The sequence below is a fragment of the Thunnus albacares genome, chromosome 6, assembly GCF_914725855.1.
Source record: "Thunnus albacares chromosome 6, fThuAlb1.1, whole genome shotgun sequence".
NCBI classification, from domain to species: Eukaryota; Metazoa; Chordata; class Actinopteri; order Scombriformes; family Scombridae; genus Thunnus; species Thunnus albacares.
Genome location: NC_058111.1, coordinates 17,957,665 through 17,984,852, shown reverse-complemented (window position 1 = coordinate 17,984,852; position 27,188 = coordinate 17,957,665). Strand labels below are relative to the sequence as shown.

Sequence of the window (27,188 nt, the reverse complement as noted above, 5' to 3'; positions counted from 1 at the left end):
TATCATATCTTGTTTATTTAATCTGCGCAGAAATTGCAGTGTAAAAGCAGCAATTCACTGCGGGGGATAATGTGCTGGACTATTTCTCATCTTATCTTCTTAACATATTTCAGTATATTTGATTAGTATGCCTAATGGTAGGGTAAAGAGCAACCAAATTCTGGGACAACACTAAATTAGCTTTAATGTTAAAACAAACATAAGAAGCACGTGACACATCCATCCAGACATAAACTGTTTTGTGACTATGAACCACTGAAAACCTCCATTAACTTTTTTATCTTTATGGAGTATTATCAGTAACTGAATGCTTTAGCTTATGTAAATAAGGGAAATGGTCTGAGACGGAGCAGTATTAAAAAAAATCCCTCAGTTACCTTAGTGCTGACTCCGGGGCTGGAGGCACCAGGGGGGTTGGAAGGTCTGTGTGGTAGCAGGTCTAGTCTGGGCGGCACAGGAGGAAGAGAGGACTGAGGAGCCATGGACATGGGTGATGGGGGACGCTCCACCTGGATCACACAGACACACACACACACAACAGCAGAATGTTACATTTGATCAAAAACAAATAAACAACATTTTAACACAAACTTTTCACGATACACTTGATTCAGAATTGCTGCTGTCAATTTAACTCCTGCGAAACTACCTAACCACTTTGTTTTTCAATGTAGGACGTACAGTAGTACTTGAATAACAAGGAATACACAGCAGTACAGTTCTCATCTTATTTCACCTTGAATGGTTAAGTCTGAAGTTGTCTCTACCTAGAGCTGGATGACCATATCATGAAATAATAATATTTCTCATAGTATGTGCTGTTACTGTTACAGTAAAGGCTTGTTTTTTTCTAGATAAATGTATAAATAGAACAAATGCAGTTAAAGTAGACTCACATAACAGTTCTTGGTGTTGTTACAATTTAATTAGCTGATTAGAGGAACTTGCTCTGTGGAGAAAATTGGCCAAATTGTCCAATTTTGGACAGTTTAAGGTCCCAGTATTTCCACATGTTGACAATATCTTTGTGGTACAACTGCCACACTGCACAGTTAAAACCATTACTTTACTTTTAATACTTTACAATGTATGACATTTCAGTATGAGCCAAGAACTGTGCCTTTAACTTCTACATCACAGCTCATATTAGAGCTGTATCTTACTTAGCTTTTCAAAAAAAAAAAAAAAAAAAAAAAAGACATCCAAGACGCATTTTGTTTCAACATGAAACAAACACAAATCAACACAAAATATTTATGAAGTACAGCAAAGTACATTTAACGAAATAGTGAAAGATGAGAAAGAGGCCAGGTCAGCACTCAAAGCCAAAGAAATTCTAGGGACCACATCAAAGTGTGTGTGATCTCAGGTATTCACCTACTCTATACGCAGACTAATGCACAGAGTCTCTCAGAGGTGCATAAAAGATGGAGGATAGGAGAATTCCCCACATATCAAATACTGAGAGGCACAAAAAAAAAAGCTGCTACCTTGGCACCATGGAAGATGGAGATGAAAGACTTTAGATATGAGCAGTGAGCTTGAAGCTCACTATAAGTGAAAAGGGCAGGCAGGGAGCGTTTCATCTGTAGAAAGATGGGTCTCTCAGAAAAACAGAGAAGAGAAGAGAAGAGAAGAGAAGAGAAGAGGACAGTGGGAACCCATGAGGAGCACCCAGGGCGTCAAACCAAACTCAGCATTTTATCAATGGAAAATACAGCCCACCCAGTGTCATGACTGGAAACTTTCAGCTAAAAAGAAACTTTTCAACTAAAGTAACTTTTGTCTCAATTAAGTCAAGGTCTTTCCACAATTTTACCTTTGTACAGGCAAGTTTGCTCATCATGAGGTGGGGGTCTTCAAGTCTGTCGTCATCATCATCGTCATAGCTGGGTGATGGAGCACCCTCAGCCCCGAACATGCCCCTGCAGGAACCCCCACTGTTGTCCTTGGGGTCAAAGGGATCCACGACGATGGGTTCTGTACCCTTAATCTCACAGCGACAGAACGGACATCCCGTTCCCTGACCCTCGGACTCCTGCAGATGTAATAGAGCGCAGAGATAAAAAGGAGGTTATGTGCTTTTATATGTCATCTTATGTCTGCAGAGAAGAACAGTTCAACAGTCATTTCCTCTCGACAGGTATGAGTTTTGACACTTAACTTCAAGCAAACCAACCCACACAAACCCGTTCCATCCACCCACTCTCATACCTGCCAAGCAGTGAGACAGGAGGTACACATGAGATGACCACAGGGCTCAATCTTCACATCCTTGTCATTCTCAGCGCAGATCTTACACAGCTGGAAAGTGGAGCCCATCTCACAGTACAGCTCGTATTGCTCCTGAGGGGAGGAAATGAGACGACAATGAGCTTTCAGTGCCTGAACATGGTAATATCATACGGTACACTAACACCACCTGAGATCATTCTGAAAGAGGCTATGACGCTCTGAAACTAAGGTTCATGTTAAAATGCGGAGGCGTATTTTTCATTTTAATCTTGTGCTAAAACAGATTGAGCGTGTTCATAAGCAACTTCACAAGTGTAAAAAAAAAAAAAGGTTTGTGAGCATGACAAAATAAAGAGATTGGTTAAAATACATGGGTGAATACAACGGTGAAAATAGAAAGGTGTCACAATTTCCTGTGAACTGTCTTTGTCATTTAAGGTGTTATGTCCTTTGTTGTGATAACAGAAAGCAATAGTGAAGGACAGAGGGGGTTTCCAATGATGCTTTACAGTTGAGGAAGAACACTTTGCCTGTGAAAACGACCATTTATCGTTAACTTTTTTTTTTTTTTTACACTTCACTTGAACCCATGTCTATTAAAACCAAAATATCCTGTTAAAAACTTAAGTATTTACGTATGTACCCATTACAAAGTCATATTAGTGCAGTTTATTCTGCACTGTGGACATTTTTTAAACATAATGCAAAAATAATTTCATCCAGTTTATTAGTATCTTGCTTATCAGACAGATACATCAGGCAGAAAACATCAAGTGTTATTTGTTTAAATATTTTGGTTAGTTGGCTACTTAACCTTGCCAAACTCAATTTCTGTGTGTTTTATCACATCTTCTACTTCTACTTCCTTTTGGTCATGCATTATAGCATCACTTTTTTCCCCAACAGAGATCTCTACTGGGCTGCATGTCGACTGAAAAAAATCATTTGACCTTTAGAATAAAATACCAAGGGGTTGCAAGAATGTACAAGATATTAAAGACTGAGGATGCAGTTTGAGAAGTAGACTGCTCTGACCTGTGTGACTTTGATGTGGTCTTGAGGTGAAGGCTCACATAGTCCTGTCAGGTCAGGGTTCTGCGTCCGGCCGTCAGGGAATAAATAGCTGTGGATGCAGAGGTGCATAAATTTAGATGCTACACACACAGAGGCGTATTACACCCCTCCTCTCAGAGTATCCTTGAGTGTTTGGACAGGCATTTTCATCTAAAAGTTATCATCATCATTATTAGTTGGTATGATTATACTGCATGTATACCTAACAGGCAGCAGTAATGAAAACATCTGTTCAACCCAATCATTCAATCTGGCAGCGTGTTTTAATATCACAGAGCTGATGCGTGTACAGCACGTGATTATTTTACAAATGGGTCAGATGCTATAATTACCATGTGATAAATGCTTTGTAGATGCAGGCGATATACCGTGTAGGCTTTCCCAGTTTAAATCGGCATTTAATTACAAGTTGGGACGAGCCAGCCATAGCTTTCATTAAAACAAAGGAATCAAAATTGGCATAAGATGATGAGTTTTACGCCAGCTAGCTAAACCACTGACTGAGCTGCATTAGAAACCAACAGTTCTATTCTGGTTATGATAACAGTGGAATGATGGGAGCAAGCAATATGATATGGCTGGACTGGTTTAGAGCTGAAAGGCAGATTCAATCATGGGATGCAAAACAGAACGGCATAGTTTACATAGAGATGCATGCTCTGTGGGACTTGGAAAGAAAAGTAAAGGAGAAGTAACAGGCAAAAGAGAGGCCCTGCAAATGACAGGAAGCTTGACTTACAGATCATCTATTAAAATTGCATAAAATGAAGACCAAGAACCAGCCACAGAGACACAGAACAGCAGATCAGAGGGCCAGAATAAACCTCCCAGTGACATGAAAATGACAGATAAAAGGGTGCCAAACAAAATGCTACTGGACTTACAATCCTTCCCTGAAGCCATCTATGAGGGCTTGGAAGAGGGGTTTATTGTGGGGAATGGTCTGGAGTATGTTTCCATCCGCTGTCACGTAGCCGATGGCCCACTGGCCCAGCCGTGTGCAACTCAGTCGGAAGATGTAACTGAGGAGGGATACATGAAAAAAAAGACACGGTGAATTTGTGTCAAAGGGTCACACTGTGTTATAATGAAAAGAAGTGATCAAATAGTCGGTGCCTACAAATTGTGCACAATAAGAAATGCATTCTTTTTGTAATTTTGCAAGCATCCTGTCATTCATTCAAATAAGTCCAAACCACTATGTATGCAGAATTATGCATGGAAATATCTTTTTGACATTCATGAGCTTAAAATAATTAAAAAATATGAATAACACTGTGTAGCACTGGTCTTTGAAACCAGTCATTGTCAAGTCAAATTTTTTTTAAAGACATAACAGATACAAAAATGTTTACTTAAAATGCGATACAAAACATAATGCATATCTAATATACCTATAAGATACAACAACTACACAGAAATACAGAAAACATATGGTCTGAATGGGAATATAATAAAGCAAAAAAAAAAAAAAAAAGTATTAGACAAGCTGTACATTACAACTCATCATTGCTAGTATACATAAATGCTGTAGGATAAATAACCAACGTCAAGCAAATGTAAGGTGTGGTGCCTAACGGACAAGTTGTGCTGCAGCCTGGGTGAGCGTGGTTTCATCACTAGTTGGAGGGCAAGAGTGGACTGACCACCTGACCGGAGTCAGGTTAACTGGCCTGGAAGAGCTTAAAGTACAGCTGCTCATGGACACGAGACAGACAGAGTGAGAGCCAGCTCAAGAAAGACACGCGGCTACTCTCCAGTAGTTCGCCTTTTAAGGCCCGCTTGTTTCTATGTACAAGTTGAGGAGTTGATACATTTGTATTAGGAAATGACTAGTTATGAATCAGCTGCAGGGGCGTCACCTACGCAGAGGCCTGTCTTTGTTAGTACTTTAACTGCAGAATTCAGGGCAATCTGGGGACAACTGATATCTGATGTAGGTAGGCCAGATAGATATTAATCCATCCTACAAGATACAAGCATGTGCTAGGATTCCCTCATTAGTCACTGACAGTACATTATTGAGTTTTGCGACACTGAACAAGGGAAAAAAAGAAATCTTGGTAGAAGACTGCTATACCAATAACACCAGCTGTAATATGACAATAAACTGTAATTTATAGCGTTGAAATGCTGCACTCACATTGACCAACAACTGCTAGGATGTCAATGTCGCCCTATGCAGGCCAGGCTGAAGAAGTGACATCAGCTTTCAGTGTACAATCAGGCCATTGATGCTAGGTACCAGTGCCAAGCTGCCCTGGGTCCTTCACACACAAGCCCACACACACACACCATAGCATAACTGGTACGTAAAACTGGAAGCAATTTTAACTTGTGCACTGCCTCTCATTGTATTGATGCAAAGCAAAACCATGATAATTTGCATTTCTTTGTGTGTGTTTGTGTGCAGAATAAAAGCACCAGTCACTGAGGTACCAACAATGGTTTTATTTGACTATGCACATCTCACACACACAGACACACGTCATCACCGGAGCAGAGACAGAAATAGGTCCTGAGAGCTACAGTATACCTGTTGCCCATGGAAACACCTGAGCATTGTTCTTGTTAAATTGATAATGTAAAGTGATGCTAAAATTGACCAAATGTCTTAATAGAAGTTGACTATAGACAAAAAACCCCCCAAAAAACATTCATAGTAGGTCAACTGGAGGTTACTGAGAGGTCACAGTCACTTCTGAGAAATGTGCAGTTATTCCCATATTGCTGCATTCACACCAAGACGCAAGTGTCACCAAATAAGACCATATCTTGTGTTTAGACAGAAGGTTGATTTAGATTGCCTTATAACATGTTTGAGTGTTCCTGTCTCTTTATGTCTCACCTGCCAGGCTTGTGAATGAACTTCTGTAGCCGTGCTTTGACCTCATCGTAGGTGAGGAAGGCCATGTACCCCGGGTGAGTAACTGCCAAGCTGTTCCAGTTCCGCAGCAGGGACGACCAAGGCTACACACACACACACACACACACACACACACACACACACACACACACACACACACACACACACACACACAAGAGAAAGAGAGAGTGACTCATATGATGTGTGAGTGAATGGACATTGCAATAACAGCATGAGCAGAGTAATGGAGAAATATACTTCATTGCGGATGACGCTAAAACAACTGTTTACTGAACATCAGTGTGATTTACAATGTCCATTTCAGCCTGGGTCAAGCAATGTAAAAAGGTATTTTAAGCAGAATTTGCAACAAGTAAAACAGCATGCAACTCATTTGGCACCATCTGGAGCCGCAGAACGAGGAAGGTTAAACGGACACTAGCAAACTGCTTCCCATATAAGAGGCCGGCAAAAGTTAACTTCACAGGTGTTTATGTTGCTTTCTTTAAAGACTACTTGACCCAAAATCAAGTGAAGCCACCCAAACAATAAAAAGGTAAAAATGTGAGGACTTCAGCGAACTTATACTACTCTATAGCTCACTGAGTGTGGTAGTGAGTAGGTGGTTCCGCAATTGCTCTCAGCAGTCTGCCTGGTGTGTGAAAGGAAGTAGAATTAACACATGCAACACTTAACATGAGCTGCAAAAGTCGTGGCCATGGTTGACGCTGTACAACGTTTTGTATGTACAAACACATTTATCAAGCTAAATAACAAAAAAGGGACTGTCCAGTCCTCCAGCAGTTTCTCCGTATTTGCCCAAAATAAAATCTGATGGTGGTTATTTATACTTTTTGCACAAAGGAAGTGGCAAGTTGAAATGGTCTTGAAAGTGCTAGATATGGTATATCTTATCTCTGTTGTAATGAACTGTGATGATAAACTGCCCGGGTTGATAGTTGTGTTTTGAGTGTAGTTTACTAACTTATGGTAATGTCATATCTATTAACTACATTTATTGCCAGTTATTGCCATTTGGAGATCAATTTACACTTGATCATCTCTGTTTACACTTAACTGAACCAAGCAAGTAAACTTTCCACTAAACATTAGTTTATAATCACCACCACATCATTTAGTTTAAACATAGTGCATAAAATGAGATATTTGAAAGACTCTTCATAGTAATAAAAAAATGTAAAAAACACCCAACATATCACTAGAGTCTGCTGCATATCAAGGACAGAGCTCAAAATGGCCACAGGCTCACTTCCTCTTCAAGTTTGAAGACATTTAGGGGAGGCTTTTTCTGTATGAGGGAGTGTCATAGGAAATGTCTGCATTCTGTTTAGGCTTCATTAAGTCTGTCAGTGCACTGCACACAAATAGCCACGGCTAATGTCACTGAGGGCATAAACAACACACACTATCGCATACAAGAGGTTTTAGATGATGTAAATTAGTTTAGCTTATATGTGAGATGGTATAAAAAAGGGAGAGGTTTTCATTTGGTACTGTGTTAATGACAGAACTGATAGTAAATGCTCACACTACTTAGTACAGATAAGCTCGGAAGATGATGCCTGATAAACCTGCCCTCTGTCCTCCCTGTTCTCTACTCTCTCTTTCTTTTTATCTGCCCTTTTTTTCTCTTGCAACATCATTCTATGCTGATAAAATGAGTTGAGCTACAGAAATTCTGTGTAGCACCTGCGCCACATAAATATACACCAAAATAGTCCAAAAACTAATAGGCTGTCTGCTGACTTTTCTATATCACTGCAAAATATAGATGGTTGGCTGCATTTAGTTCCTAAGCTCACCACAACTCCCAGCTCATGAGCAGGGTGCTCATAGTGTGGTCTATCAATTACAAAGTTGAGTCAGGGTTTGGCAAAGTAAACCAACTCATAAACTGACGAAAGAACGCTCTACAGCCCCAATGTGCATACTCAGTTCAGAAAGACTCCTTTCTAAGGAATTATTCCACAAATTTTCAGCCTCGCCTTTTTATTACTAATCAAGTAGTAAGAAAGTACAGCCTTAGGGGAGAACATGTAATGGTGTGCGCCCCTTAAGAAGGAGCTCAGTATCTAGCTATCTAGCTAGAAAAAAAGAAAACAAGTCTGGGCCATATGATGACAGACATCCAATTAAGAGGATAAAATCATTGCCACACATTTCTATCTGTCAAGAGGGAAGAGTTTCAACTTCAGTCCCATCTGACGGCGTGAATAAGTCAGCAGGCGTCTTGCTAACAAGTTGATACAGTTAGCCAAAAAAAGATATGGCAGATTAGTTTAAGTTCATTATGTGCTGCTCAAATGAAATCTGTTTCCTACACTAAGACTCCTATGAACTGCTCTCAATCTGTCTTCTCTATTGCTGTCTTCCTTTGCACATCTCTCCTCTCATTAACTCACACTTAAGTGATAACAGAAGGAGAAAGGTACAGAGTGTATGTGTGCGTTCTCTACCTGGAATAGCCTGGTGAATATGTCAAACTCAAAGACAGAGATGTAGTCGTTGCAGGTGAGGTCAATGGTGGACTTGAGGGCCATGGCCTCCAGTCCGGAGCTGATGGGATGAAACTCGTGGAGAGACTGACGGAACACCTTCCAAGGCACGATAGTCCTGTAATAAACACAACAAAAACAGATGATGACATCCTCATGAAAAAAATGAAATAGGAATCAAACACCAAAACATCATAAATAATAAGTATTGAATGTAGACTACCTGCATGATTGCTTGCTGCATACTCTATATACAGTAAAGATGCAGTGACAGTCTTGATTATAACTTTGAGTGCATCATGAGCAACTAATTCACCTGCATATAACACACCACAAAAACCTCTAAATACAGATACAACCTGCATTTCCAGTAATGATGCAAAATGATTCAAAAAAGGAAATGCTATTCTGTGAAGACACTTTCAGTACGACCAAATAAAACTTGACTTCTAATCTGATGTGTTCTTTCAAATAACACTTCCCAGATATGCACACAGATCACATTTCATGTGCACTTGGGCAAAAATGTACAAAATACAGAACTGTGCTTTCCCAATATCGTAGGCCACTTCCTGCTGGGGATGTAAGATGTATTAAACAAACAGTTATGCGATAAATGGGGGAACTAATGAATTATCACACAGTATTTGGAAAACCCAGCTGTGAAAATGTGCTTGTATTTCTACATGGCGGGTTTATTTTGGTATGACTACACTTAGGGACTGATTCAACAGATCTTTTCATTCAATTACCTATTGTTTGTCCCAGAGAAGACATATTTATTGTCTGTGACTACTGTGAGTGAAGGAAGAGCAAGGAGACAATTGTTCTCAGTTGTCTCTCGTATATTCTCTCACTGCAGTAACTGCTAATGAATTAAATGAGTGGAATTGAATTTTATTTTGTTGGTGAAGTCTTGTAAGGGACCCCGTGGGGTTTAAGGGTGCCAGTTTGGAACCAGTGGAGTAAAATAATATTCAATGTGTTAAAATATAATAAATAATTTGACTCACTTGTCTCCAAAGGAGCGCCTCCAGAACTCTGCAGCATCCGCCTTAGTGATGCGGAAGTTGTCACCCTGAAACAGACCATTGGGGAAGATGGCCTTCAGCTCAGCCAGCATGTGGCTGAAGATCAACGACAGCTTGGTGAGGTTACGCCTGTGGAAATCAAGAGTTGAAGAGTTGTTAGCCTGTATAACAGCTTCTCATGTGAAACAGAATCCTAGACAAAGTAATATTAGTTTGGTATTGCAGGGCAAAACTGATAATTTATTGTAATTGCATGTACTGATTTCAAACAAATAATACAGTTCAATTCAATTTAATTTTATTTATATAGTGCCAAATCATAACAAAAGTTATCTCAGGACACTTCACAAGACTGTACTCTTTAACAGGATATCCTTTATGAATCACTGATGGGGTGCATTGATCCTGATCAGATTGTAGGTCGTTTTCCTGCCAAGCATTAGTTATTAATTACATACAACAAATAACGGTTAGCTTTTGCAAAAGACGACGAAAAAAAAAAGTATTTATCAAACATGCATAGGCAGAAACATATTGTCACCGTCCTGTGAAAACCACATACCACCAAAATGTCAACTTTCCATGAGCTCAGAAAAACAGTCCTGTTTTCTGTTTGTTGCTTTGTACCAATTCATTTTTTTAAATTTTTTCAGCCAAAGAAGTGGGCCGATTTTCTCCTCAACCCATAAAGGAACACTTAATCCTTTAGTTTATTTGAAAAATTCAATATTACTAAATTTGGAGACTCACAGTTTTCACTGGACAACAACATAGAGCTGTTTGAAGAGGATTGTTGATTATTTCTTTATGAATAATGAATAATGATCCAAGTTGTCATTTACTGTCATAAGCTTGCTGATGCAGGTTAAGTGACACCACAATGAGTCATTGCTGCACTGGTTAGTTCACATATTGATAAAGAAAAAAACAATTATTCTCTTGCAGATTAAGTACTTTTTTTTATTTATTTTGATCAAGAACGTAGTGAAATAGTAAAAATATGTAAATTTTGCAGGTTTTAAATATTTGATTCAAATGTGCATCAAACATGCAGTTTCTTCAGTCAACCATAAAGAGTATACTGGTAAAGATTTTTTCTTTTTTGTTTGGTAACCCATCTGTGGCAATGCAAAAAAGAGTGATGCGATTTGGCTGACTAAATTATGCAAATATCAACTTTCTAAAAATTCTGGTATGCAAACTGCATTAGATTCTTTTTATGTATTTGGATTTGTTACTTTCACTTTTGCTTTTAAAACCATATAAAAATGGAGCAGAGATGACAGTGAGATCCCAAGACCTCCGAAATAGAAATAAACCAACATTTTACCCAATAATGTGTCAATAACGAGTGTTAATAAAGATAATTGAAGCTTAATGTGCAGCAGCAGAACATCACCAAATGGAAATGTTAGAAGTTAAAGTGGAACCTCAACATCTCTCATTTTGTGCATGCTCACTGACTACCTCTTCTCTCATTTGTTTGTTAGCTTGTTTCTTCATTTCCTACTACAGGGAAATGACACCACCGCCATCGAGCTGTCAGCGTTGATGACACTGTGTGACATGGCTTTATACTGCTAAACTATTTGCAGCTTGGGGAAGACGTTCAAGCTTTGTCTGCGTGTATAACAACAACCTGCCAAAAGTTTATTCTGTATGTGTTGAGCTAATCGTGACAATTTAAGGCAAGTGTCCGACTGTCAACTAGCCTGTAGTCCAAACCAAAACGTAGCTGTTTGCAGTCACATGCCACATCAGGAAATGGAAGACTGAACTGTGATCACCTTAAATTGAAGCCTCCTTGTCATATATATCTATTGTTGGGCAAAAAGTGGTGGGGGAGGGAATAGGGGGGCGTATATGTCATTGGCCTTCTTGAGTTTTCTAAATGTGTGAAGGCATAGAGCTTAGCCTTGATGTAGAGAATGGAGTTTCATACACGTACAACTTCCCAGACAAAAAAAACACGTGACAAGCTTAACAGTAGCATTAAATTTGTTTTTCCACAAGGCAAACTCAGTGACTCTTCAGTTTAGTTCTGACACATGAGGAGATAACGCTTAGCCTCACCTCTTAAAAGCAACATGATATTCAAATGTAGACTGTTCACTTTCATAAGAATAACAGGCTAGTTTCTAAAATATACCGCAAAACAAAAGACATTTTATTCAAGGTTGGGTTTCTACTTGGTGTTTTCTCCCTCTGAGAATTGTCCTTAGCTGCTTCCACTATACAGAAGTAGTCACTGGTCCAGGGAGACAACACACCAGTGTTCACAGACACACACACACACTAACACAGAATGATTTAAATGAAGATGCTGGGCGACTTGGTATATAACTTCAATTTTATTTGCAAAAGGCTGGTCGATGGGCAAAGACGAAGACAGCACTAAAGTGTAGGAGAGCAAAAAAAAAAAGAAGACAGAAAAAGGAAGATAGGAAGGCAAAAGTGAGAGGAGAAGGGACAAAGAAAGGAGACCGGGAGATGAGAGAAGGAAATCGCACAATGTCACCATACCACTGCACCCCATGACAGCATTAGAAGTGTTATGCTGAGAAAGCCATGATTTACGAGGCAGCACAGAGGGAGATTGTGCTTGGCTGTCGGGCAGGGTGAATTGACATGCACGAGAGAGACAGCAATGAAAGCGTGGCTACACTGCAGCTGCCCCACACTACACTACGTACCCTATGAGAGGAGAGAGGGGGGTAGCGGAAAGAGTGAATGGGGAAGGAGGACAGTGACTGAAGATGGAGGAATAAGATTAGTGTACGTTGAGACCCTGCCAAAAGACACCAGTGCTTGTTAGTATGATAGTCTACCTCAGAGGGAGCAGGCAAGAATCTGTAGGAGAAAATGCAACGCTTGCAAACTGCGATAAAGCCTTATATTTGTACGCTCTTAGCAGTAAATGATCCCCAAACAGTGAACAATCTTGTAGCTAGATGTCTAATCTTTTGAACTGCTCTGCCCACTTAAAATCTACAGCGAAGACTTGAAGCCAGATGTAGTGACTGCATGTCCTTGAAGTCAGGGCTACCCCCCATCAGTGTGGAAAATGAGACCTTCAACTACTCCAGGCATTTCCCTGAAGAGATCATGCAGCTGTAGTCGTGAACGCCTTCCCTTTCCAGTGTCATCTCAGGAAACTGAGGCGTTTGTGACACTGTTATTCTGCGTTTTCTTCTGCAGCTATCATCTCAGCGGGAGGTCCTCCTCTTTCTTCTGCTTTGTGGCCCTACTGGCCTAGAGAGAGTCTCATCAATTCTCCTGTCATCCTCTCTCTACACTGTGCTTTTATCTAAGTTACAACAGCCCCCCTCCTGCTCTGCTTTCATCTACAACGTAATCATATGAAGACAGTTATCTTCTCTCTCAAGTTTATGCGTAGAGTTAATCTCCTCCTCACTCCCAGCTTTCATTTCCACATCTAGGTTGCTGTACCGTCTCATGAATCCACTTATCCACTCCCCTCATCTCCGAACTTGAAACATTCATGGAGGCTACTTGAGACTTCAAGCTTATAAATTCCTCTCTTCAAACCCACCATTTAATTTCATTTCTAATTCACCAGCAAATGCTAATGATATGTTTGAAGATTCTCACTTGGGGCCACAATTTTGATGGGCACACTGTGCTCTGTAATGTTGTGATCTCACAAGGATAAAGATGGGCTGGATTTCACATGAATTCAACAGACCAAAAGGCAATCGATTCAGGGCTGTCTTAAGTTTTTTATGGCTAATGTTTAGTATGCTGTAGCTCTGTGAACTGGAGCTACAAGCTACCAATCTCACCCATTTAAGCCAATCCCAATGTGATCTAAAAAGTGTTTTGTTCACAAATGAAAAATGTGCACTTATTCCCAGTTTTATGACTGCATTAATGTACCGACACAAGTGCAAAGAGGGGATGTAGTGCATATGAGCAGCAGGGCCATCCTGATTAAAAAAGCAATAATGCAAATTGTTTAGCTGCTATGTAGCTAGCTATGCAATGTCACTAACAACATGAAAAGAAAGCCTTTCTGTCTACCCAGTGCTTCCAGCTATATTTTTAGACTGTTCTTTAGGAATGGCAATGTCTGTCTGTGGGTCCACCACTTTGGTTCAGACTAAAATAACTCAACAACATCTGGATGGATTATCAGTATATATATTTAAGTTCCCTACATAATGAATTTTAATGACTTTGGTGATCCTTTGATTTTTCTTCTAGTGTCAACAACGGGTCAAAGCTTTCAATTTTTCAATGATATATCTCAACATCTACTTGATGGATTGGCACAAAATATTATACAGACATTGATGGTTCCCAGACTATGAATGTTGTCCTGTTGTTACTGAAATATCTGATGAACTATTGGATGGATTGATATGAAATTTGGTGGTCCCCAGAGGATCAATTATTATAACTCTGATCCCCTGACCTTTCATCTTGCACCATCTGGTCAAAATACTTTGGTTTATGACTAAATACCTGCAAAACTAATGACATTCCCATCAGCCTCAGCTGTGCTTTGTGTTTAGTGCTAAATAGCAAACATTAGAATGCTATCACACTAAATTAAGATTGTGAATATGCTAAACATTGAAATGCTAGCATTGTCATTGTGAGCATGCTGATGTGTGCCAGTACACCCTCACAGAGCCGCTAGTGTGGTTGTTTACTGGCTTCATCTGGCATATTGAAAATGATAAAACACAAAACTCCATAGACATGCAGAGTTGGATGATAATACTTTGTGATTTGGTCTCTACAAGTGGCCTTTGCATATTACACAATGCCATTTGATTCAGTGTGTATATCAAAATTATTCAAATGCTTTAAAGCCTGGAATAATGAGAGGCATTTCTTAACTAGTCATTTGGATCCCTTTGATAAAACTATGGAGTATGCTGTTAGAGCCGTTGACAGGGGTCATAATAGTCAAAATAGTCTGACATTGGCAGGTCTAGGCTATCACACATGCTGTTACGGCAAACACTCTCTCATTCACTGTCATTGATTCTCTCTTTCTCACTCAGAAACAGAGCGAATAAGGGAAAGAAAATTAAAGTTGTGAACCCAAACACTGCTGTGACTGGCATCAAGCTCACAGGGTGGCACAGCTGTCTCTGGCATAAGAAAATGCACAGTGTGTCCCTGTTTCCTTTCGTCTTTATTACAGAAAGATAGAAAGATAGGCAGGCTGAATATTACTATGAAAATCTTAGTAAGATACAGGTTTAAATCTAATCGCATACATAGCTGAACAAGCTGATATCTGTTTAAGCATCTCTCTCTGTCCCTCTACATCCTACAATACCAGCTCTGTAGTTGGTGTGTGCATTGGGCAGCAGCCAGCGCTCCAATAGCCTACCCCTACAACTGTTGCTGCTATTTAAGCTGCTGTGCCAACATGGACAATGCAGAGTCAGGGGGCTACAGCTGAACAGAGAATGGTTTGCTGACCTACACTGGATGGTGATATGTCTACAGTGTTTTCATTTTTCTGTCTCTCACTGTCACTCTTAACCACAACCACAGCAACAAGCCAAACCTTTTTCTGAACACTAGGTTTTTGTCCACCATCCCCCTCATGCTATAGATTGACCTCTGACCCTGCAGCTGGCTGCTCCCTTCCTGTTTCCTGCTGGCTGTGATAAAGTAGCGCAGCTAGCCAGCCAGCACCGCACTGCGCTAATACACCGCAGCACAGCCAGCAAGGGTCAACCTTACAGAATGAGAGTCTGTCTGGATTGGCAGAGTCACAAGTAGCTGTAATATCATCATGCAGCTGTATTATCTTTGTTGCTCAAGGCTAAAAGGGAAACGTAGATCAAACACATAGTGAGCCTTGAAACAAAACTACCAAAAGTTGTTTGCAAAAGTTTATAAGATGAACCAAGCTAGAACAGGGACGTGCTTTGAGACCAGTAAATAGAGCAAGCAAACCCCTGTTCATTAACCTTTTGGTCACAAGGGTCCTCTGGATTACGTTTTTATAAGGAATTGGAGAATTGACGCAATAATTGCAATTTTGATGCAATAACACATTTTTCACACATCTGCTTTATGTCCTTAGAGGAAACATGGACAGCCGCCACCCGTTCAGTCACATTTACACCCTGCCACACCTTGAGACTACAACTATGATGTCTTCAAAAATACATGGACAGTTTAAAATATTGCAGGGAATGTTTTAAGACGAAACATCCACAGTAAACTGACTGGATCAAGAAGCGTGTGACAGGGCGTTTCCTACACTTAACATCAGACTTCCAACACTTCCAGCAGGGTAAACGCCACCTTTTATTGTACTGCTCTGGTCATACTCAAAGTGCTCATATCTGGCCCGCCATCACAGACTATGATCACAGCTGCTCATGGCTGTAGCACAGTTATCCCAAACATATGGAAATATGTCATATGATGGATGCATCATCATCATCAGATAAACTATTATTTAATTTCAAAGCAAATTAATTCCACTCATACTTCCACTCAGTTTTAAGAAGTCTTTCAGTGTGGAGGATTGTTTAAAAAAAACTGCAGGGTCAAGACAAAAAAAAAAGGATACTGCAACACCCCTTCTTGGCTATGCTCAAACCCGCCCTTCTTGGAACCAAAAGTCATGCTTTTTCAATGTCTGTTGGATCAGATTTAGGTTCATTCTTGGTATTCTGTTAACAGGGAAGCAAGTGAGTATGTTGCTGTTCCATGCATCTGTTTATATGATGACACATGAAAATGGAAATGGAGGGTCCACTTCTTCAGACCGAGGATAGTTTGTTTTTGGACACTGAGTTTAAGAATGTGTTAAACGCTGCTTATACAAAAAATATATACAGAAATTAAAACTAAGTCTGGTTGTACTGAGAAACACAGTGGAGAGTGTGTTTGTAATTCTGGGTCTCCATTTTGCTCTAGTCATCACTTTACAAATTTAACTCTCCGGAACTGGCTTCACTCCAGATCTCCATCAGGAAACAGCCATGACAGCACACAACACACACACACACACACACACACACACACACACACACACACACACACACACACACACTCACACACACTACACTTAAGCAGTGATCCAAACACACTTAACCGCTTCCTAACACAAACTCCTAAATAAAATAAAACTAAATTAAAAAAATTGAAAAAACAACTGCACAGTGCACACCTCTGCAATATTCAGACCAATTTCGGTATTTTAATTTCATCTCTCTTTCAAAGCGCTTATCACTGTTGTCAATTACACAGGCTTAAGGAGGAGAAAATAAAGATGTAAAAAAAAACCCCCACAGAAAACAGTGCTGTTTTGGCTTAATCCTCTCAATACAGTTGAATAGCCATATCTTAGTGCATATCGGAGCTGATTTATCTCTGTGTGGATAAACAGCAAGTGCTTGTTATATCCTGCGGGGCAGAGAAGCTGGTGGATTGCGTCATGCTAATCACTATAATCTAATAGTGTGAGGACTACATGAGTTGGCTGCTTACTGATACTGCAGCGACATAAATAACCACGATGCTCTGCTATTTGTGTGTGTGCATGATGTGTATGCATATATCTGCACATAGAGCCCAAGGTTCCAAGTGTAGGCAAATGTAATTGAAGCTGAAACACCCGCAGCCTCTGAAGTGTGAACTGTTTCATTCCCAGCACTGATAGCCATTTAGCTGCTGAGCTAACCATACAGGCTACCCTCAACTCTACTCCCTCCTCCATCACAGCTGCCAAGACTCCCTGCTGTGGCAGTACACACAGAAGCAACACTTTATTTTTCTTAATTCATCTCTGTTTGTACAGAGAGATGAGCCAAAAAGGCACCACGTTCACTTTGATTCATATCTAAGAGTGAATGCAGAAGGTAACTGCAGAGGTGTGAAAAAACATTGTGGCTTTCTTTGATATGAGAGTTAAGCTACAGTAAATCGCTTTGAGAATGAGACACTGGCACTCAGTAGCAGTTTGACACTAAAGGATTTGATTCACACTCATTTCTTTTCTGGTCAAGTGCATCAACAGACAACAGAGTTATTTAGGAAAACTGATTGTTTCACTTCTGTGGGAGACACACACAATACCTATGTCTCAAGTTATCAACTTCAACATTTTATTTGGAAAATTTTGATTGGGGTTTTGTCAAAATTCAATCCTAGAACACATACAGCAGCCTTAACCACTCATCTATCTCTGGGCACAATCTTGAACCTTTTTCCAACTAGTCAATACAGGACTATCAGCTCAGCATAGCTGTTTCCCATTTAACTATACTATGACATGAAACTGTCCATTTACACATCCAAATTTAGCAGCAACCCATGACTGTATTAATCTGTTTTAAAAAATGAGTGGGAGTATCTAAATCGTTAAACTAACATTAGCCCAGCAGCTACTGATAAAACAGGAATGAATTATTTTCATGCAAACTTTCTCCTGTAATCAGATTGATCTCTCATCATTGTTATGCACCACTGCATTTCCTGATGGCTTCATCCAATACTGCAAACACAGACCTTTCCTGCAATATTATAGCTGTGGTGATAAGATGGGTTTTAAGATAGTCAAAGTAAAGAGCCATGCTCTCAGAGACAGACCTTTGTTTCACATGGATGTCAGGTACATTTACAGAAAATAGGAAGTTGTATTTTAGGATGGGGCTCTCTTGATGAACCAAAATAGAAATGGGTGCAAATGACATTTGCAAATATCAGAGGTACTGTACCGTACAATGATATGTTTTTCTGTGTGCACAAAGGCTTGTCTACATGAGTCATTGACAGCACAGAAGCACTTTACTGTAAACAGCTGCAGAATGAATTTCATGCTATGAACTTTTTCATCCAGGTTTGACAGCAAGCAACAGCAAGATGTGACCCGAGCAACAAATAAAATAAACATTAGAAAATGGAGTTATATTCAAAAACACAAATGTCCAGACAGCCAGGTGCTGTGACAAGTAGTGACAGAGACGTGTAACTGTGAAGTGACAGTCGACAAACAGTGCAAAGCACCTGTCCTGATGCACTGAAAGGAAAGCAGATTGCAAAGTGTGCACGTTTCACCACAACTATGCTTCAGATAAAGATGCAAACACAAATCTCTTAACAACTTCACAGTCATGCACAGCACATGTGACTAACGGTTGAAACATTTTAGAACAACTGGTTATTGTCATGATGAGTGAAAAGTCCAAAATCCAAATCATTGTTGGCTCCTCAAGGCACCTGCCACTGAAACCTTTTGCCTTGGATAAGGCCAAAGACCAGCTCTCATCTGCAATAGCTCAGCTGCAGGGAAGGCTGAATGACTAGAAGCTTGAGGAAGTTGTTCCTACCGACTATTGTAATAATATCACTAAAGCATGTCTGGAATGCATTTTTCTATTGTGCAAAGGATTAGAGGAATACGCTGTCAGTAAAGGAAGGTAGGAATGATGGAAGCAAGTAAAGAAGGAGGGGCCAGTGAGGAGTAGGACTAAAAACCATGTGGATTATGTTTGCAGAGTTGCAACTAAAGATTATTTTCATTATCAGTTAGTCTTCCTTATTTGTCTTAATTGATTGATTTAGCAGTTTATTCTATAAATGTTAGAAAATAGTGAAAAAAGTCTATCAAAATTTCCAAGAATCCAAGGGGACATCTTCAAATGTCTTGTTTTGTCTGACTAACAGTTCAAAAGACAAAGATATTCAGTTTATAATGATATAAAACTGAGAAAAGAAGCAAATATTAACAATTGAGAAGCTACAACTGGATTTTTGGGAGGCTTTTAAAAAAAAAAAAAACTTAAATATTTTTCTGTTGATAGACTAATCGATTAATTAACTAAGTGTTTCAACTGTACATGTGTTGAGAGGTTAATGCGTACAACATCGTGAAGTAAGGGGCAACTTTTTAAACCACATTAAAAAAAATTGCTGCAAAGCTAAAACATAACTTAACAGGCAATTTCGCCTTTTTCTTAGACACAAAATCAGCCATTCCTTTAACTTCACTTTCTCGCTGGTTTAACAGAGGAAGTGTGTGGCAGTGGATTTTATTAATATTTGCTTGGAACGAGGCTCTAATAAAATACTAAGAAATACCACCATCATATATTAAAAGTTCACAGAAGTTCAGTACATCATGGTGATTACAATATGAAATGTAAAGATGTTTTAAGGTAGTTGAGATGACAATATCTTACATTACAATTTTTTGTCAAAAAACAAAACAGACAAACAAAAAAAAGAAGATAAATTCAAGATTTTGAAATGTTGGCATCACTCAGCTGTAGTGAAGAGTGCTTTATGAGTGCTTTGGAACAAAGCCAACAACCATAATGCCTTTCACCGGCAAAGGATTAGGTGTGTAAAGATAAGATAAGAGACAAATGACCATAAGAGATATACTACTGTACAAATTATATTTATGACACATTATTGTTCTCCAGGTCTGTCACTTTCTGCAGTGCAGACTGTCCCACGGTGCAGTTGCATCACCCTGCAGCCTTTAAACCCACCACTTCCTGTGACCAGCTGGACCTATCGACGGTGGTCAGGATGCAATGGCAGCTTAGCCCAGGAAGACGATCAAACAGACTCTCCCAGAGAGGTCAAAGCAGTATCCGGTTAGATCCATGGAGGAGGGGGGTTAAAGGGCTTTTCTGTGGACACACTGATCAACCTTCTACTGTATTACTCTGCTCAGGAACTGTGGGATGGATAACAGTAAACAAACTGTGTATGTTTCAAGAGTAAATGAATACAAACTGGCTACAGACACAGCAGCCATGTTGAAATCAAGAAGATACTCAAGAGTAGGACAGCATGCTCATTTCTCTACACTGAGCAAATTAACCATCTGTTAATAACAAACCTTTTTATCACACAATTTAAACTCACTGGTCACTTTCATTAATGCAAAAGTCAAATTAAGCATTTCTCACTTCTCTAGTTGGACTTACAACATCCTCACCTCATTCTCTAGTGAAAAAATCTCACACACTTGGATGAAGAATAAAAAAGAAGTTGATTAAAAGCAACCCATGTTCGTGTGGGGCCTTCGTCAACTCTCAAACCAGAAAATGTCTCAGCTCTGCTGTGTAAAGCAATAAGAGGAAGTGAGTGAAGCAAACAAGGAGGAAGTGCTTACTGCGCTGCTGTGTTGATTTTGACTGAATATAGGCTGTCAGTGTTAATAATTAAGTCTTGCTCAAAGTAGCAGGACTCGTTTTCATCCTTACTCTCTTTCTCACCCCTGTATCTATGCCAAGGAATGTAAAAACACTAAATATATGGCACCTCATACCCATAAAACTCAGCTGCTACTAAAGTCAAGACTGGACTGAAAACCAAGCCAAGTTTATACTGTACTACCTCAACTCTACTTCATCTCTAAAGCTAAACAATCTATGTGGTTCGTATGGGAGGTCACTACAGATAAATAGAGGATCTAAATCTCTGTGGAGAGGTCTGTACAGCGTCACAATATAGCATATCCACCCACACTGCATTCAGTGCTCTCAAGCTACACTAAGATCCCTCACTCAGACTTGGAAAAAAGCCATTAAGCTATGTTGGAGTCCTGTTCATTATCACATAGTCAATAACTACAGTGTTTCCCCTATATTCATTCTGCAGTGGCATATCGCCGCTGCAAATATTTCACACAATCATTAACATCAATGGGCTACTAATGATTTTCACTCGCACACTGTGCAAGCACGATAACACCTTACGTTACTGTGGAATTGATTTGAGTCATCCTCCCTCTCCTCATTCTTCAAAAGACATCTACATGAATGATACTGTTTTAAGAGTAGCGTAGCTCCGTTAAGGAATAGGGCAGTGTGTAATGTGTGTGCGTAGTGAGTGTGTGGTTGAAGGAGCGGCAGAAAAGTGACAGTCAATGCAGGTGGAGCAGGGCAAAATGTTAGCAATAAGTTGTCAATCTGGCAGTACAGTATACAGTATAAATGTACAGTAAAGGCTGAATATATTCTAAATATAGCATACACTTATTTTTTTTTTATTTTTTATTTTTTAGGTGGGCCTTTATTTAGGTGGCTAAAATATGTTTTGCTGCTGTCCCCATTCACAGCAGTACATTGCTTAGTTTCTGTGCCAGTACTCCTGTCTGCTTCTCCAAACTATGAGCATGCCATCCCAAATCTACTGAAGGTAATACACTGACTATGGATAAGTATCTCACACAACCCCAATTCAAAAAATATGAACTATCCCTTTAAGGCTGAATGAAAGAACACGGTGAAAGCAGCACGTTATGAAAGTATTCTTTCTGCATTCAGGCGGTGAGATTAGTATTCATCTTTATCCTTACAGTTCAACTTTTCAGTCTAAGCCTTGTGCTGAGCTCAGCTGCCGCCTAACCACATACTAGTCTCTCTAGCGGCTCAATGTCATTGGTTGATTCTATAGCATTCTTAAGTGGGCTGATATCCATTGGTTAGTGTCACTGCCACTGCCTTCTCCACACAGACAATAGCAGTCTTTGTGTGTTACGCCTGGCTACTGTTTGTGTGTGTGCATTTCCTCTGCTTTAACCAGGAATTTCTTTTTGTACAGCCTCTTCGTGCAATTCAGTGATGATGAAATAGAATTTCACAGGTTAAAATGGCTAAAAATAGCATTATCGGTATGTTAAATACATGGATGGTTGAGATAGAAGCTTCCTCTTCTTTCTGGTTGTCTTTGTGGGGTTCTTCTGCCAGTAAGATTACTGTCATGTTAGCTGAGATAGAACAATCTCACTGAGGAACTGAGCAATGAGATGAGGATGTATCATTTAGGACTGCCTAGATAAGGCTATTACCTATTTTTTTCAAAACAAGACAGCAGCTTAATATATGCTTTAAGAGGCAGTAGGTGGGCTTGACGTGGGAGGACATTCCTTGAACAAAAGACTTCTAGGGTAAGCTTGTAGGTTTGCTCTACAATTTTGGAGAAAGCCACTGAATGTCGAGCAGCATCTCTAAAAAATATGTAAATACATTACAAAACACTGCAATGATATAAGGAAACTGGAGTATCACTGCAACACAAAACATTTACCTGCCTCCACGTCTCCTCTTTAACAGTATTTATCAATGATGTCTTATCTGCCTACCTCCAGGTCACTTTTTCTTCACTGACATTCAGGTCAAACCAGGAAACTCTAAAACCAGCTTTACAGCCTATCTGAATAACCCCTTTAAGGTTCTCTTTCTCTTAACTTAAGTCTATTGGCATTTAGATGTTCTTTTGCAAGCAAAGGCTTAAGGTCCAACTGAAATCACGTTTCATAATCTCTCTTTGCAGTCAAAAATAATGTGTATATTGGATTATTAAAAGAGGGAAATATCAGGAATGCTCCTTTTTGTCACAGCTGGCTGGAGGGGCGTTGACGGTGTCTTGTTTGACTGACATTAGCTGGCAGGCTGCCAGAGTGCCGGTATGGAAAGGAGACAAAGTAAACAAGCTGCTGTAGCTACAAGTCATGGACAAATAGTTTGTCACTAACAAGGAGTTTGAAGAGCAATGACCAAACTAGCATCTAACAGCACTGAAGTGACACTTGCTGGTACGTTAACACGCTGTTTAACGTGCTACAGTTGAGCAGCTAATTAGCAAGCTAACCTGCTAGATGACGTTAGCGGTACACTGCTCCCCGGCAAATGTTTGTTCGTCACTTGTCGAACACATGCCCTTGACAAGACACAATGTGTGACAAGACAGTATTTGTATTTTTAAGTTAGATAAGAACGAGACTTTAGCAGGAAAGCTAATTTGGGTTGTTGTGTAGCCGGCTGCTGTCTGGCTCAGTGTGACCGTCTGCTCTGCTTATGATCGAATGCCATGATTGCTTTATGTAAGATTTGATTTGCTGCATTGAAATAATGTCTCCAGCTATGTAGGCAGATAATGGAGTGTTATTTAATTGAATTAATGCAAAACTAGGACGTATCATCATGAAACCAAAAAATGTAAAATAAAAATTTCTTTAGTTTGATTTTTTCCTCAAAGGAGAACATAGGATGAGTGATTTACAGAGCAGATGTAAATCTGATGATCAGCTGATTTTGTGATGTCTACTCTATTCTGTTCTGACTGGTCACAAGTCAACATTTTTATGTCAACACAAGTCAACATTTTTATGTTGACTTGTGTTGCAAATTTAGATAATTAAGACAGATAATTATCATTTACTAAAGCACAAATGACACATCTGGTGATTAAATGGAAATATTTGGTGGGCAATGAAGTGATGGCAGAGTGACAGAAAAAGGCTCCATCTTCTCTTCAGTATGTGGTTTTAGTGCTGAGAATCAACTCTCCATTCATGACCAACTTCTGGTCTGTGGGGATGAAGTGAATCACCTCTTGAATCATAACAGTACATGCACTAAAGATATCAGCTTCTTCCTTATACTCACAAAGATTACATTAATATGATCATTTAAATTGAAAATAGCAATTTTGTCCTGTATATCAAAGCAACATGCTTATAGTTCTGCAGCAGTAACAACAATAAAGGAAATGTCAATAGCAAGGAGATTTGCACACCTTAAAAAACCCAACTGTAATACTTCCCATTGGCAATGGTTTCTGTCCACCAATTTCCTCATCTGCCAAAGTGTCATTGTCAAACAGACCAATCCAAAAGCTCCCAAAGACAGCAGCAAGACATAAAGACCCGGAGTGTTTTTAAAAACAGTCTGTGGGTCACTCTTCCAGCAGTAGAAGCAACCACCCAACAGTCAGTTTTTGAGGGAGGCCTTACTGGGATAATATTTGGTACTGACACATCTTGAATGAAATGGAAATCTAACGAAAGCAGTTTCACCATTTTATTACCATACTGTATATGATACCTGTCACAAACTATGTCTGAGAGTATTTACCAACAACATGCAGGGAATCAAAAGGCATCTATAGTGATACAAGCAAGGAGGTAAGGAGAGCTCCATCCAGCAGCTAGTTTGCACATCTGAGGCCCTGCTAGCCAACACTACAGTATCTTTATGCTGCTAAAAAGCTTGATGTCTCCTGTGGTATCTTTTGTCTTCAAAAAGATGCCTATTCTCATTGCGTATTTTTAACTACAGGACTATCTTATTAATTGAAAACAGGACAACAGCTTTTTCTTGTTACAGACTCCACACTTTTCTGTGTCTGTTTTCAGAGCAACAGACTACTGAATGTAAAAGGAGAGAAAGAGATAGGCAAGGAGGCATTGTGTTACTTCAAAACAAAAAAAAAACATTACAATAAGACTGCTACATGAAGGAAAAATGTTTAAGGAGATGGTAGAGATAAAGAGGCACAAAAACAGAGTGACAGGCAGGCAGGCAGCTGTAGATTAAGCGCCATTCTGACCACAGTTGCTCACATGCTCAAACCACAACACCTCTCTCCTCTTGTTTTGATACAACTTGAGCTACAACCACCCTGAGGGCTGGGAGTGAGTGCAATTGTTCACTCTGTGCCTGTTTAGTCATAATTATTCAGAATGAACTACTGTATCACAGACTCTTCACACCTCAAATTCACTTGTTTCAGATAAGTTCATTAAAGAAAACCAGAAGAATGGCTCAGCAGTAAGGTTTGAGAACAGAGAAACCAAATGGAGCCAGTTTCACACCAGTCACCTCAAGAATCATATCCATTCAATTATTGTTTGACTAGCTGCCGTATTTTTATTCACTTTTCTCACCTGGGTTGCGAATTCTCTTCGTACATGCGCTCTTTGCCCTCCTTGAACAAGCTGATGGTCTGCTTGGTTTTCTTGGTTAGGTTCTCCATGAAGACCCGGAAGTACTCGTTGTCCCCCAGAGTTTCCATTTTGCCTTCATAGCGGGACAAAATGGTGCGCAGGTGCTGGTAGGTGTCTGGCAGCAGGTCCAGGATGTAAGGGGGGCTGTTCTTTAGGGCCAATTTGGGGTTTTGGCACAGACGCACCACCTGCAGAAAAGGAGGATGTGAGGGGGAGATGAGATACAGTTAGAGACAAGAAGTGGGTGTGGAAAGGTGAAAGAAGCTAGAGAGAAGATGTGTTAGAAAGAGGAAGGTGTGAGAGAGGTTAAAGAAGAGAAAGAGAGGAAGAAAATCTGAGAACTGTCTAAAATGCCACTAAGCATTTTCATTCTATACATCAGTAAGGCATTATTTATATCACACAGACAGAGACTTGCATAATATAGCTCTTTTCTGCATAAGAACACTTATCTTTTGTGCAGAATATTGTCAGTGGGCCCAGATAGAAGACATGCAGAATGGAAAATGCCAACAAAGCTGACTACTGAGAGAAAGGTCCTTAAAAGCCCCGTCAAAGAGTCAAGCTTGGAGCCTTTGGAGTGTGGAAAGTCTACACATTATATAATGCAATACACTGAATATCAGTGATTTCACCACTGTCACATTACTTTCTCTTCTATCTACACATAAAAGGTGACGGTGGAACAGGACAAAGGCATACCAGCTTTCATCCATGCACAGTCTCTGCTCTCTTTGTGAAACTAATAGTCTCAATTTCTTATTCAGTTACCTCGCAGACGTGTTCTTGTAGACATGCACAAGAACGCTGACAGCAGGATTTGTTTGCACCTTATTATGTGACTAGCCTGTCAATATCCATAGGTCATCAATGTCTTATTCTCCACTTCTTCAGCATGTTTAGAGAAGCTGTTCATGTTTACACTTCCTCATTTTAATCAGCGCATACTACACCACCCATCTGCCTAAGAAAACCAAATTCTCTCTCTGTTATGATTGCCTTGCAAGTGTCTGTGATACTGACAATGTTGATATAAGCTTAAACTGCTGTGCCACATCAGGTGGCAAACTTTTCAAGAACAACATACTTCAAAAACTCTAACAGTGAAGCGCCACAGTAACCGAATTGTTACTGTGCATGCCACATAACCTCAACGTCTCTGGTACGATTCAAGCGACCTTTGTTGCATGTCACACCTGTCTCTCTCTCCCCTTGTTTCCTGTCTGCCTCTTCACTGCCCACTTTCCAGTAAAGGCAAATATGCCAAAAAAAAAAGGGCACACCCCAGTAGACTACTGGTTAAGACCCATGCCATGTAATTGCAAAAACCACAGTTCACATCCGGCTGCGGACCTTTGTTGCACGTCCCTTCTCTCACCTGTCTCACTGCACTGTGTCTGAGTCACTTTGTTGACCATTACAAGAGACACTGGCAGGCAGCCAGTGATTGGACTCTGTATGGACATGGCTGCTGTCATATTTACCACTGGATTCAAGTCTTAACTTTCTTCTGTGATCGCAGAGGCACAAAATTTGAGCCTGTGCTGATACAGAGCTAGCCTGTCAGCTTCAACAGTGACCGAACAATTGCATGTCAACAACAGGACATGGCTCATTCTTTTGTAGACCAGGCCAAATGATTGTCTACTAATCATGTGTGAGTGTTAGAAAGAAATATGGCAGGAATAGCATTATAAGAATGTCGGTTTGAATTT

At 39.9% G+C, this 27,188-nt stretch overlaps 1 protein-coding gene across 1 annotated transcript in view; it reads right to left on the bottom strand.

The window, feature by feature from the left end:
- cbl (Cbl proto-oncogene, E3 ubiquitin protein ligase) overlaps nt 1-27,188 on the bottom strand; it is a 38,959-nt gene that overhangs the window by 7,382 nt on the left and 4,389 nt on the right. Inside the window, exons 2-10 of the mRNA XM_044353607.1 lie at nt 25,414-25,661; nt 9,705-9,851; nt 8,653-8,809; nt 6,158-6,279; nt 4,194-4,331; nt 3,271-3,358; nt 2,215-2,346; nt 1,820-2,038; nt 378-509 (exon numbers count right to left, since the gene is read on the bottom strand). Of these exons, the coding sequence (XP_044209542.1) occupies nt 378-509; nt 1,820-2,038; nt 2,215-2,346; nt 3,271-3,358; nt 4,194-4,331; nt 6,158-6,279; nt 8,653-8,809; nt 9,705-9,851; nt 25,414-25,661 (1,383 nt within the window). The remainder of the gene's footprint in view (nt 1-377; nt 510-1,819; nt 2,039-2,214; nt 2,347-3,270; nt 3,359-4,193; nt 4,332-6,157; nt 6,280-8,652; nt 8,810-9,704; nt 9,852-25,413; nt 25,662-27,188) is intronic.